Below are 14,656 nucleotides of genomic sequence, written 5' to 3'. Positions count from 1 at the left end.
GAAAGTAGCCCAATTGTCCATTAGCAGATGAGTGGATAAAAAAAGCTGTGGTACATTTACATAATGGAATACTACTTGGCTATAAACAAAGAAGGAAATCTTACCTTTTGTGACAGCATGGATGGACCTGGAGAGCATTATGCTAAGTGAATTAAGCCTGTCAGAGAAGGACAAACACCATATGATTTTACTCATCTGAGGAATCTAATGGACAAAATAAACTAACAAACAAAATTTAAAAAACACACCATGATACCTTTTAATATATTCCAGAATTTTGTAATTCTTAAACTACTTCCAAAATTTCGAAGGTTGTTCACTTAGTACTTTTTTATTTAATTTATTTTTTATTTTGAGAAGTACACTTATTAAAGCTGGGGACAGTGAAACAAGGAAGGGCTTAGGATAGAAGAAGCAACAGGAGAGAGCCTAGGTGGGGCTGCTTTGGCTCAGTACAGATATTATAGGAAAGAAATGAGCTAGGTGGAGGTACTTTGGCTCACTGGAAAGTCAAAGAAAAGAGGGCCTTGGAGACAGGTTCAGGGGGTCAGCCTGGGACCTCCTCATTGCTCCCCTGGTTGCAAGTCTCATGGGGACCCTTAGAGTTTAAGAGAGGCTGGCCTGAGACGGAAGAAAGGTGTGGGCCTGCTCCTGGGAGGGAGACCCACACCAACTTACTACTTTTTAAAATGTTTTTAAAAAAATACCTCATATATCAATAATATATGATACCAAAATTATATGCATATATATAATATAGATATAAAGATTTACTGGTGTAAGCTTATTGAAAAATGCATGGATAATAATTGGGTTTTTTTTCTGTTTTTTCTTCCGGATTAGCTGCTGGGCTATAGTGAAAAGCCGATAAATCTACAGATGTTTATTGGAACAGCAGATGATCGATATTTACGACCTCATGCATTTTACCAGGTGCATCGAATCACTGGGAAGACAGTTGCTACTGCAAGCCAAGAGATAATTATTGCCAGCACAAAGGTTCTGGAAATTCCACTTCTTCCTGAAAATAATATGTCAGCCAGGTATTTTGAAACACCCCCAAATAAATAGCTTTTTTTTTTTTTTCTCAAAAAACTTTTGAAAAAAAATACCTTTTTTATAGTACAAAAATGAAGTATTTGTTCTAAATTAACTGAATAACATTATGTAAATAATCATAGTAATTTGCTAAGGTTAGTAGCATATTTCCAGAAAGAAACTTCAATTCAGCAGAAATTTATGAACCCATGGTAGTACCTGCCAAGCAGTATACTAGGTGATAGAAATAAAAATATTTTGACTTTTTTCAAGTAGGTCATAGACTAATTATGAACGTTATGTTTCTTTTAAGAAAAATTTTCACTACCTTTAGGTGGCCAGCTTCCAAATGAGTATGCAATGGAGTTTTGTTCAAGTATATTAATTGGGATTATATATAGCTGCCTGTTATAAAAACCCGAAATAAAGTGGCTAAAACAGAGGTTTAGTTTTGTTTCCCCGAATAGAAATATACACATAGGCATTTTAGGGCTAGCACACTGGCTTCATTAGTCATTGGGTTCCCAAGCTCCTGTTTTTTCTTCCCTGCATTTTTAGTATGTGGTTTTTTTATTTTTTTAATATGTTTTTATTGATTTTAGAGAGGAAAGGAGATGGAGAGAGAGATAGAAACATCAGTGATGAGAGAATCATTGATTGGCTGTCTTCTGCACACCCCCTACTTGGGATTGAGCCATCAACCCAGGCATGTGCCCTAACCAGGAATCCAACAGTGACCTCCTGATTCATAGGTTGACGGTCAACCACTGAGCCACACCAGCCTGGCTGTTTCTTTTCTTTTTTATCTTATGTGTATTTATGTTGTAAAATGCCATATCCTTTCTAAAAAATAGATTATAAATAAATATATTAAAGAAAATACAAATTCTCACAAAATTAGGAAAGCCTCACACAACTAATAGTGTGTGTGGGGAAAATCAGAAAACTAGGGTCTGAACATGTCTGTCTCTTCCTCTTTTTATCTACTAGCACATGTAATAGAGCTGGTAGTCATGATTTCATGTCCCTTTTCCAACAGACCTGGCCTATACTGCCTGCCTGGATCACACCATAAAGGACAAAGTTGCAGAAATACAATTGTTAATAGTAACAAGCAACTAGCCCCCTCACCCTATTTTGCCAGAGGCATACCTGAAACTTCTCTGGCCATTTTATCCACTTTGGACTGTTAGATTGGGAAACAAGAATTCTATGGAAACCAAGGCTTCTAGCAACTTTGTATATGTCCATGAAAGGGTTGAGTAAAGAGCATCAAGGCAGTTACCAAACCTAAGAAACCTTTCCCATGTACTTAGATAACAAGGTAGCTAATGCTAAATGAGCTTGTTTTACCCAAGAACTAATTACTATGGTAAGCTACAGTAATTGAATGTAATATAGTTTCACATAGTGGGAGGTAAAATTTTGTGAGTGACAGATAAGATCATTCATTGTTCAAAATAATTTATGCATAAGTGAGTTATAAGTATATATTAAATGTCTCTACCGTTCTCTAAAGCAATAAGTGGGAAAAGATTGGTAGATATTCCCCTTGTTTTGCCTACTATCCCTCAGGTTTTGTCATTTCAATCCTAATCTCTCTTGGATGTGTAAGACCCTTTATTTAAAACCAGTTCATTAACTGATAAATCATAGAGCCACCACCCTATAGGATACTTTAAATATAGCATGTCAGTACTCATTGCCTTACCCTACTCATAACTCCTTCCTGTTTTTAAAACTAGATGAATATGGATGTGGCAGAGTTACATTCTGATCTAAAATATAGTTTCAGTTGTAAACAGACTTTAATAGTTATAGTTATTTTCATTCTGATATATGTAGTTTTTTGTTGGTTGGTTTTTTTCTCTTGTCTGGCATTTCTTGGCCAGAGTTTTAAGATTGTCCTTTCTGATTCTCTTATTCCACATTTTCTATTAGAAGCTTAGCTTTCTACTAAAATACCTCCCTTAATAAAATGTATACTCTCTGGTGTTTCCCCCTAAAGACTCATTTTGGCATGTTAACATTAATAATCACTACTTGATATAATTTGATCAATACTGCTTTGAACTAAAGTGCAGTTGTTTGATATTAATTAAATATTTATTTTCAAAAGTATTTTCTTTTTTAGAAATTTTTTTTCTTTCTGAAGATGAAAATATTCATTCTTTTTGGGATTCTTTCTTGTGTTTTTCTGGTTCTTATCTTGATAACCTAGTTCTGTAATATACATTGTCCTTCAAAGCGACCTCTGTGGCCTTTTGGCAGTGTGCATTAGAATTGGAACTTTTGGTAGATACAGTAAGAGGATTAATAACAGTAATGCCATAAGAGAGAGTAAACTTGAACTAGAATGTTGATCATTAGTTATCCATTTGCTAAATTCTTCCAATATGTGAGTAACAAAGATATGTTGTAGGTACTGTTGTTTCCTACCATAATTATGTGTTAAGCACACCATACTTAGTAATAAATTTTGAAGGTAATGAATGTTAAATCTTAAATGCCAAAACTAATTTTGTGTGTGCATTCTTTAGAAATACACTGAGTGGCCAGATTATTATGATCTCTGAATGCATAATAATCTGGCCACTCAGTGAGTGTGTGTGTGTGTGTGTGTGTGTGTGTATTAGAGGCCCGGTGCATGAATTTGTGCATGGGTGGGGTCCGGCCAGCCTGGCCAGGGGGAGGGGACATGGGTGGTTGGCGGCCTGCCTGCTGGTCAAACTCCTGGTCGAGGGGACAATTTGCATATTACCCTTTTATTATATAGGATATACACTGAGTGGCCAGATTATTATGCGTTCAGAGATCATAATAATCTGGCCACTCAGTGTATGTAATATAGTTAGAAATGCAAGAATCTTAGCCTAATGGATTGTTTTATTAATAAATGTCTATATATATAAAAGGCTAATACGCTAAGTGTCTGACTATCCGACCGGTTGCTGTGATGCTCACTGACCACCAGGGGGCAGACGCTCAACGCAGAAGCTGCTGGGACACACACTGGCCATTTACAGAGAAACGGCACCATGGACCTGGTGCCTACAAAACAACACTGGGCTTCCCCCAAGTGGGACACAGGCCCCACCACCCTCCCTGAGCAACAGCCCACCAAATCGCAGCCGACTCTGCCGAGACCCCATGGCGCAAAATGCGGTTCACAGCCCAGCCCAGAAATGGTCGCTGTGGGCACCGGGTAATGACGTCATGTAGCAACACCCGGCTTTCCTCTCCCTAGCTGGAAAATGGAGATTTAGAAAGCTTAGAAACTTGACCCACTGAAAAGAAGTAAGAAATGGTGGACCTTGAAAATGACTTCAGGTTTTCTCCCTGCGCAGAATATAGTCAAACACTGCTGCAGTTAAATATTTTACCCTTTGTTCTCCCTGCAAGATCTATAATAATAATCTGCTTCATGTTGGTATTTACTGCTGTGTTGCTGACAGTTACCTGAAAGAGAAGTTGGGGTGCTTCACTGTGCTGGAAAAAAGTTTAGCTAAATCAGAAAGCAGGTCTAAGCAAGTTTGTTCTCTGTCTATAAAAGGCTAAGTTGACTTGCGCATGCGCAATACATATAAAGCTCTTGCTGGCACCAATCGCACGCGTGTGTTTTGGTCTGTCATTGTTGATCATGAATTTGGTTTGACATTTCTATTATAGCGATATTAAAATATTTCTTCTAATTAATTTTCTTTCAATGTGCACGAATCCATGCACTTGGGCCTCTAGTATCACAGTAAAAATCTATGTTGTTAATGAGATTTGTTGTCCGACAAGTGATTCTTTTCTGGTCTAATTACATATATAGGATTAAAAAGTCTTTTTACTTTGTGTTTCGCTTATCTAGTTCTGTAAAACAAACCACCCCCAAAATTTAATGGCTTTAAGTAGTAACTTTATTTATTTATTTATTTATTTATTTATTTATTTATTTTTGTGATCCTCACATGAGAATATTTTTTCCATTGCTTTTCAGAGAGAGTTGAAGCGGGTCGGGGGAGGGAGATATATCTACTGGTTGCCTCCTGTATGCGCCCTGACTGGGGGCAGGAATTGAACCTGCATAGGCCAACACTCTAACCACTGAGCAACACCAGCCAGGGTGTAATAACTATTTTTTTCATGATTCTTTGGGTTGTCTACACTTAGCCAGTTCATTCATAGGTTGTTGACTAGGATCACTCATGCACCTGAATCCAGCTGGTAACTCAGCTGGGTTTGGAACATTCAAGATGACTGGAGTAGTTAAAGATTATCTCGGTCATTCTGTCCTGCTATTTGAACTTCATCATGGTGTCTTAGGGCTCCAAGAGGAAGTTATGAGGCTTCTTAAGTGCTAGGCTTATAACTTACATGGCATCACTTGGCCACATTCCATAAGGCCAGCTCTCAAGGACAGGAGACATAGGAACTCTAGGAGGAGGGCATGCAAGTACAGGAATGGGAAGGAATTATTGACAGCCATATTTGCAGACAGTCTATTACACTTACTATTACATTTTGTCATACAAAAACATTTCTTTAAAATTTCCATTTATCTTTCCTTTATCCTCTTCTACCTCTTCTCACCCACCTTTCTCTCTGGTAATCACCATACTATTGTCTGTGTCTATGAGGGTTTTTTGTTTTGTTTTGTTTTTTACTTAATACCTTTACCTTTTTCAGACATTTTTTACTTTAGGTAGTGATAGTTATTCCCTGCCAAATTAATAATGGCTATTTAGTTGAGTTATTTAGAACCACTAATTATCAGTCAGCAAGTAAAATTTTTCTATTTTTTCTCCCTAGTATTGACTGTGCTGGTATTTTGAAACTCCGCAATTCAGATATAGAACTTCGAAAAGGAGAAACTGATATTGGCAGAAAGAATACTAGAGTACGACTTGTGTTTCGTGTACACATCCCACAGCCCAATGGAAAAGTCCTTTCTCTGCAGACAGCTTCTATACCTGTTGAGTGCTGTAAGTGAGCTTTGTGATGATGTTTTAAAATGTTGTTTACAATAGGTCATTTTCTATTTTGCTTGTAATGTGATGTTTGGATCAAAAGTGTAAACTGAGGCACAGATTTTGGATAGCTGATGTGATCTTCTTATGAAAATAAGCTACATGGTTAGGGAAGGAGTAATGATCTTGAAGTTAGAAAATGATTTCTTATTATAATTTGACCCTAGGTAGCTGTGTGACTATAGATAAATTATCTTGACTACAATTTCCTTTTTTAAAACATTTTTTATTGATTGATTTTTAGAGAAAGAGGAAGGGGGTAGGAGAGAGATCAATTTGTTGTTCTACTTATTTATGCATTCAATGGTTGATTGTCTTATATGCCCTGACTGGGGATCAAACCCACAACCTTGGAGTATCTGGACGACGCTCTAATCAACTGACCTACCCATCCAGGGCTTGACCACAGTTTTCTTATCTATAAATGAGGAAGTTGGGCTTGATGACACCTGAGGACCAAATCATGAATCTATGATTCTGATACTAAGTATTACTTGGCTATCTTTGTTTAATTAAAATGTCAACCTTTATGTTGGAAGATGCCTGTCTCTGTGAGCTGACAGCTAAATAAGAACTCACAGGATTTTGTTTCTTGTGGGTATTATGTTTTTACCATAAATTTAATTACAATATCAAATTGAGAAAGTAAATGCTTTCCCCCCTGATTTATAAAGACAAGAAATGAAAAAAAAGGCCCTAGAACATGATATCTACTCAAGCCCCAAAGAACTGTGGACCTCTGGCAGGTTAGCTAGTAGGACTGAAATATTGAGACTGCTGTTTAGATCTTTCAGGCATAGTCTTAGAAGTGTTTTAATTTCATGTCTTATTTTTGTGTAGGAGGAAACTGAGGCACAAGTATCTCAAGTAGTCATCCAAGGTTATTTGTTTATAGGTGACAGAGCTGTGCCTAGAGCACAAGTTTTCTTAGTACTCTTTCAGTTATACCATTTTATTTCTGTTAACCACATCTTAATTTGGGATTACATCTACTTAATTACCTTTTTGTACCTCCATTTGCTGTTTGCTGAATTGGAGTAATACTTTATCATTTCCTTATTGACTGTGGGAATTACTGAATAAATCCATGGTAATAGAAATCACTGTAAAAGTAATTCTTGTATTAATTTTTAATAGATAATACAAGTACATGGTATAACATTCAGAAAGAATAAAAGAGTATAGAGTGAAAAGCAAATTTCTAAGTCAACTAGTTCTTCATAAAAGCAACTATCATTGCCATTGTTTTTATTATCCTGCCATAGTATTCTGTGCCCATATAAGCACATATATTTAGTAAAACAATTTAAATAAATTCATAGAGTAGTTTGAGTTTTCGAGATAGAAGTTCCTCTGAAATCATTTCCTATTTTTTATTTTATTAAATTAACATAGGATTATTGTTGAGAATATAGAAAATGTAGAATAATACAGAGTAGTGTTAAAAATCTTTTGTTATATCACTTGCCCAATGTAGTCATTATTGACTATTTTTTGGGTTTTCTTTTTTGTTTATACATTGTACATATATACAATATTTTTATTTATTTAAATATATTTTTATTGATTTCAGAGAGGAAGGGAGAGGGAGAGAGTCAGAAATATCAATGATGAGAGAGAACCACTGATCGGCTACCTCCTGCACACCCCACACTGGGGATAGAGCAAGCAACCCAGGCATGTGCCCCTGACCAGAATCAAACTCAGGACCCTCATTCCGCAGGCCAGGATTATATACAATATTTTTAGTTGGGCTTACCTGATACAGTTTTATAGCTTGTTTTGATATTTTCACTTATAATGGGCATTTTCTCATATTGCTAAATATTTTTCAAAAATACGATTTTTAACACGTGTAGAATTTTTTATTATGCCGATAAAAATTTCTGTTACTTTTGATACCATTGTAATTTAACCGAGTTATGAATAACTGGAAAGGAGCAAAAGGAAGGCCAAATATGTCATTTATGCAGTTTTGCCAGGAAGTTGCATGTTAACACTCCCCAGGGTGCCACCAGTCTGTTCCCTGCAGGTCAGTGGGAGAGGAACTGGACAGGGGAAGAATAGAGGCCTGCCCAATAAAATCTGGGTGAAATAAGAAAGGTACTTGCCTATCAGTCACACCTGGGAACAGGTCATTCATTGGCCACTGCAAGCAAGGGAAGATTTAAGATATTTAACTCCCTAAACAAAGGAGTTTGAGCTCTTGCTCTTGCGTTTTTGGGACTCCTGGGAATGTTGGTGCTGGGGGCATGCACTCTTGACTCCCCTCAATTTGCCCTCAAAGCTCACAGCCATGTGAACCCCCGCACAGTGGATTGCAACTAGCTTGGCGCTGTGCCCAACCCAATTTCAACATGGAAAGGAAACTTTGGACACAGGCTTTGCTCTTAGCTCTCCAAATCCCCAATTGCACATCATCTAGGACTGGATTGAGGGAAATGGGACTTTGTGAGTGTTTTTGTATTTTTTTTTAACTCCCTTCTAATAACTAGATTCCAAACACAATGACAAATTTTATTTATTTATTTATTTATTTATTTATTTATTTATTTCTTGCCTGAGGATATTTTTCCATTGATTTTTTTTTTTTTTAAGGGTGAGTGGAAAACAGGGAAAGGTAGAGAGAAACATAGATCGATGTGAGTGAAACACATCGATTGGTTGCCTTCTGCACATGCCTCGACGAGGGCCCAGGCGGGAAGGAGCCTGCAACCAAGGAATGTGCCCTTGACCAGAATGGAACCTGGGACTCTTTGGTCCGCAGGCCGACGCTCTGTCCACTGAGCCAAACCGGCTAGGGCGGGAAATGGGGCTTTGGAACCCCAAGGATATAATTTCACACAAATAAAAATCACTCACCCGCCTGTGCAAGTCTCAGAAAATTCTTTTTCTTGAGATATCATAAGGACCTCACCCCAGACACTCAGTTGGGAAAGAGATACCTCACTTTCATCGTTAACACTTTGGATGTACCTATCATGGCCAATTTCTACCATAAATGTCTAAAATTTTAATTAGTCCAGTCCCTCGGCCAGTCAGTGCTTGTTTTCATGCCTCTTCTCTGTGAGCCGTTTGGAACTTAAGTAGGGTCATAAGTATTTTCTAAGATCTAGGTTGATGCTTGGTCCTTCCCAAGTGGTAGTTAATCCTAAATCCCAGACCCATCCCCTATGAAAGAATGTATTTTAACATTCGTTTGAATGGAGCAGGGATCCCAATCTGCGTAACCTTTTGTGGCTTGGTATTAGGAAACATAAGAGCCAGAGTGAACTGGGAATGTCTGCTTCCTAAAGGATTTCAAGTTTAAATTTCTCTAAAATGTTACTCAAAAGTCACCCTAGTTGGTTTGGCTCTGTGGATTGAGCGTCAGCCTGCGGACTGAAGGGTCCCAGGTTCGATTCCGGTCAAGGGCACATGCCTGGGTTGCAGGCACGATCCACCCGATCCCCAGTAGGGGATATGCAGGAGGCAGCTGATCAATGATTCTCTCTCATCATTGATGTTTCTATCACTCTCTTCCTCTCCCTTCTCTAAAATCAATTAAAAAAAAATGTTACTCTAGTCAAACAAAACACAGCTGACCCTCAAAGCCACCAGTTTTCCACACAAGTAGTAGGACTAAAAGTAGACCTGTTTTCCAAGTGTGAAGAGAGTGTAATCCACTTTTTTTGTTGTTTGTTTTAATCCAGAAAGAAACCAAAGTTATGTAGGCATTTGGTAAGAAGAAATCTTTAGAGAACCTAAGCAATCAAAAGATGTATAATCTATAGCTTGAAGCTCAAGGAGAGAGGGAGGAAAGGAGGAAGGGAGGGAACCAAAAATAGGACCTTCAGAAAATATAGCTACTTGGAATTAATCAGTATCAGAGAAAGGTGGTACCAAGGTCATTGTTTATAAATAAAGTTGTTAATTTATATAACGATTCTATCACATGATCTCACTCATATTAGGGAGTCTAACAAAATAAACTGATGAACAGAGTGAATCCAGAGACATGGAAGCATGGAACAGAGTGTGGAGTCTTGGAGGGAAGGCAGAGGAGGGTGGATGGGTGGGAGGTAATCAACCAAAGACCTTGTATTCATATATGCATAACCCATGGACACAGACATTGGGGTGGTGAGGGACTGGGGTGGGGGGTTGGGGGGCTGTAGAGGGTCAGCGAGGGGGAAAAAAGGGACATACGTAATACTTTCAACAATAAAGATTCATAAATAAATAAATAAATAAATATTCTAAGGCATTATGAAAAACTTGTTCATGTACCCTGAGAATGGAAAGGGTTACTGCATTATAGAAACATTTACATCCATTTTTAAAAATTCACTATTAAAATGTGTACTTCATGTATGCTTCAGTTATTTAGTTATTAAGAAGATTGTCTGAAATGGAATTCTGATATCTCAATGATCTAGATATTTTCTTGATGAAAGGACTACTTGGTGTTTGTCTTTTAGAAACATGTCTTCTTTTTTAAAAAATATATTTTTAAAAATATATATATTGTATTGATTTCAGAAAGGAAGGGAGAGGGAGAAAGAGAGATAGAAACATAAATAATGAAAGAGAATCATTGATTGGCTGCCTCCTGCACACCTCTACTGGTATAGAGCCCGCAACCTGGGCATGTGCCCTTGACCGGAATCGAACCCGGGACCTTTCAGACTGCAGGCCTATGCTCTATCCACTGAGCTAAACCAGCAAGGGTGAAACATGTCTTCTTTTAATTGTGCAACATAATTACACATCTTTGGATTTAATTTGTCTTATAATTATATTAGATTTATCTATTTTAAGTTATAGGGAAGAAATATACTAAAAACTTAGCTAGCCCTGGCCAGTTTGGCTCAGTGGATAGAGCGTTGGCCTGCAGACTGAAGGATCCCGGGTTCGATCCCGGTCTATCCCCAGTGGGAGGAGTGCAAAAGGCAGCCAATCCATCATTCTCTCTCATTATTGATGTTTCCCTCTTTCTCTCCCTCTCCCTTTCTCTCTCTGGAATCAATAAAAATATATTTAAAAAACACACAACGTAAGCTAAAAAGAGAAAAGTTGGATGAGATGAATGGATTGAAGTCATATGAAGTTGCAGGCATTAATTTCTCTTTATGAGTTGGTTTCTTTATAGTTGTAGTTTTAGAAACTAATTTAGAAATCACATAAATCTAATCAATCTATTTTGTTTTCTAAATAATGTAGGTTTTTTTGGTGGATATTGCTACCATTGTCTTAAATTATCAAGAGCCCAGGGTTTGCTTCTCTTTATTTTCATTTTTAGCTTGAATTTGACATTTATATATGAAAAATTGTAAACTAATATTTGCTTCTTCTCAACTCTTAAAACAGCCCAGCGGTCTGCTCAAGAACTTCCTCATATTGAGAAGTACAGTATCAACAGTTGTTCTGTAAATGGAGGTCATGAAATGATTGTGACTGGATCTAATTTTCTTCCAGAATCGAAAATCATTTTTCTTGAAAAAGGACAAGGTAAATAATATAGGATTTGAGTTGATTGACCTCAGACTGAGAGGCAAAAGGGTAAAATGAATTATTCATATGTTTCACTGACATTAAACACAAAATAGTTTTTTTAAAGCTACAGGTATCATTTTATGCAGATTTTATTTTAAATCAAATGTTTATTAAATTTTCACATAAATGTTAAGTTTTTCATTAAGGATGTTTCAAAAGTAGAAGAATGCCCCAGTAGTTTTACTCCTAGTTTTATATATGTACTCAAGAGAATTGAAAACATATGTCACACAGAAATTTGGACATAAATGCTTATAGCAGCATTATTCATAATAGCCAAAAAATGGAAACAACTCAAGTGCTCATCAACTGATAAATGGATAAATGTGTGGTATATTCATACAGTGATGGGATATTATTCAACCATTAAAAAGAATAAAGTACTGATTCATGCTACATTATTGATGAACCTTGAAAATACTGTGCTAAGTGAAAGAAGCCAGCACAGAATATCCAGAATAAGCAATTTATAGAGACTGGAAAGTAGATTAGTGGTTGTAAGAGGTTGGAGGGAGGTGTCAGTGGGGAGTGACTACTAATGGGCATGGGGTTTCTAAAATTAGAGGTGATGGTTGTAGAGCTTTATGAATATAAAAACCTTTGGATTGTATATATTAAAAGGGTGAATTTTATGTATACTTACATGATTATATCTTTATTTTTATTTATTTATTTTTAGAGAGAGAGGGAGAGAGAAACATTGATTTGTTGTTCCACTTCTTTATGCATTCATTGGTTGTTTCTTGTATGTGCCCTGACTGGAAATCGAACCAGCAACCTTTCAGTGCACAGGATGATGCTCAACTAACTTAGTCACTCTGGCTGGGCAAGAGCTTTTTTTTTTTTTTTTTTTAATTTTATTTTATTGATTTTTTACAGAGAGGAAGAGAGAGGGATAGAGAGTTAGAAACATTGATGTGAGAGAAACATCGATCAGCTGCCTTCTGCACACCCCCTACTGAGGATGTGCCTGCAACCAAGGTACATGCCCTTGACCGGAATCAAACCTGGGACCCTTGAGTCCGCAGGCTGACGCTCTATCCACTGAGCCAAACCGGTTTCGGCAAGAGCTTTTAATTTAAATTGAATCATGTTACATGGTGGCAGTTGTGAACATGTAACTCCCATTCTGAAAACACCTTACGTGATCTCTTCATTTTTTAGGCTCCTAATGTGGCATTCAGGCCACAATCTGTTGCCTATCTTTCTAGCTTCATTTCTTACTGCTCCTTGCCTCATACTTTATACTCCACCAACACAGCTGTTTATGGTTCCCTATATCTTGTGGTTTCTTGTCACCTAGCTTTTGCTCAGGCTTTCTCTTTGGCCTAGACTACCCTCCTCCTGACCCTCTCCCCCCCCCCCCCCCAACACACACACAAATCATCTGAATTCCACCTCATATTTAAGCCTTAATTCAGGAGCTCTTCAGGAAGCCTTGCTTGTCCCATATTTCCATCCCAAGTCTAGGATAAGGACCCTGACCTCGGTACTCTTAGTACTTCCAGAATGCATTTTTATTAGTGTAACTACCACATTTTCTCCTAATGAACTATTTGTATTTGCCTTTTATCCACAGACTGATGATAGGGTTTCAATAACCCAAAGTACCTGGCACAGGGGACCCAGCAAATGATAGCTGAACTGAGCTATAATTTTAAGTAGGCATAGGATTTGTCTATAGTGTCTCTTGTGCAACAAAGATAGCCATTACCTAGTTACTGGTCTGGAAAATGATAGTCACAATCTGGAAGGCATTTGATTAACTCTCTCCTAATATCTTCATAGACTAGATGAAGTTATGCTGGATATGAAGATATTTGTATAGGTTAGTCACTGAGTAAATGCCCATGACATAAGAAGAATGCTTTAGAACAGCTGTTCATCAGATTGGAGTGAGAGCATTAGTAGTAAGTGGGGCTCTCCCTAGATGAACAAGTCACTTTGGATGAAAAGACAGAAAATATGCTGACCACATCTTCAGGTGATATAAATCTCGAAAGTATAGAAACCTATTTTAGAAGACCATCAGTACCTAAAAAGATCTTGACAAGCCAAGTGATCTAAGGAAATGAAGTCTGGTAGGGAGAAATTAATGTAACAAAGGTTGGGGAGGAACCCCAGATATGTAAGTGCAGTGTGGGAGCTTGAGCTTGGCAATAGGAAATGTGGCAGATTGAGGAACACTTGCTGACCACCCAGTAAGTGTAAGAGAAAACATAGTGCAGCTGCCTCGGAAAACGTATTAACAGAGACACAGCATCTCTACATAAGGTTAGCAAGAGCCTCGTTACTGTCTACAATGTTGGGTCATTTCTCCCTTGGGCTATTCAGTCCTGGGCCTGTGCATTTAGAGGGAGATGGTCACGTTGGAGGAATGTTCAATGAAGAGTAGGAAGCTGAACCGTTGTATAAGGGATAGATGCAGAATTAGGGATGCTAACCAGGAGAAGAGGAGACACAGGCAAACATAGCTGCTTTTAAACATCTGAAATCTTGTCTCATGGAGAAGCACTCCAGATTGGTTGGGTTGGGTTGGATATTGTAGAGATAGATTTAATCTATCACGGAGAACTTTCCAGCAGCAAAGATTTATTATCCAAAGATGAAATGGGTTACTTGGTGAGAGTGAAATTTCCATTAGTTAAGGCATACACGCAGAAGTTGGCCACCTCTTGGTGAAGATTCTCTCACAGGATTTTCAGATATCAGTAGAATAAACTCTCTGCAGCCTGCTAACTCAGGAAGCCCAAGATCTTTCTTCCCATAGGTACACATTTTATGTTCATAATGGAAGTTAGTGAGAAACAGATTCCCTTTGCCAATAAATTTGTGATACTAAATACATTAGATTTTGTTTATATGCTTTGTGACTTGAATTACTTTTAACTGTAAATTGTTTCTTTCAACAGATGGACGGCCTCAATGGGAGGTAGAAGGGAAAATAATCAGGGAAAAATGTCAAGGGGTAAGAAATTTACCTTATTATTTTAAGAAATATTTTAGAAGCTTAATGAGAAAATTGGATAATGCTGCTTATGGTAAGACGAGAAGTCTTTTATCTATTG

At 37.5% G+C, this 14,656-nt stretch overlaps 1 protein-coding gene across 3 annotated transcripts in view; it reads left to right on the top strand.

The window, feature by feature from the left end:
- NFATC3 (nuclear factor of activated T cells 3) overlaps positions 1–14,656 on the top strand; it is a 103,924-nt gene that overhangs the window by 50,450 nt on the left and 38,818 nt on the right. For all 3 annotated transcript variants that reach the window (XM_008139940.3, XM_054710992.1, XM_054710993.1), the window contains exons 4-7: positions 844–1,043; positions 5,836–6,008; positions 11,403–11,543; positions 14,501–14,556. In XM_008139940.3, the coding sequence (XP_008138162.2) occupies positions 844–1,043; positions 5,836–6,008; positions 11,403–11,543; positions 14,501–14,556 (570 nt within the window). The remainder of the gene's footprint in view (positions 1–843; positions 1,044–5,835; positions 6,009–11,402; positions 11,544–14,500; positions 14,557–14,656) is intronic.

The sequence above is a fragment of the Eptesicus fuscus genome, chromosome 21, assembly GCF_027574615.1.
Source record: "Eptesicus fuscus isolate TK198812 chromosome 21, DD_ASM_mEF_20220401, whole genome shotgun sequence".
NCBI lineage: Eukaryota > Metazoa > Chordata > Mammalia > Chiroptera > Vespertilionidae > Eptesicus > Eptesicus fuscus.
The sequence above is the reverse complement of the archived record's forward strand: the minus strand, read 5'-3'. Positions and strand labels throughout refer to the sequence as shown.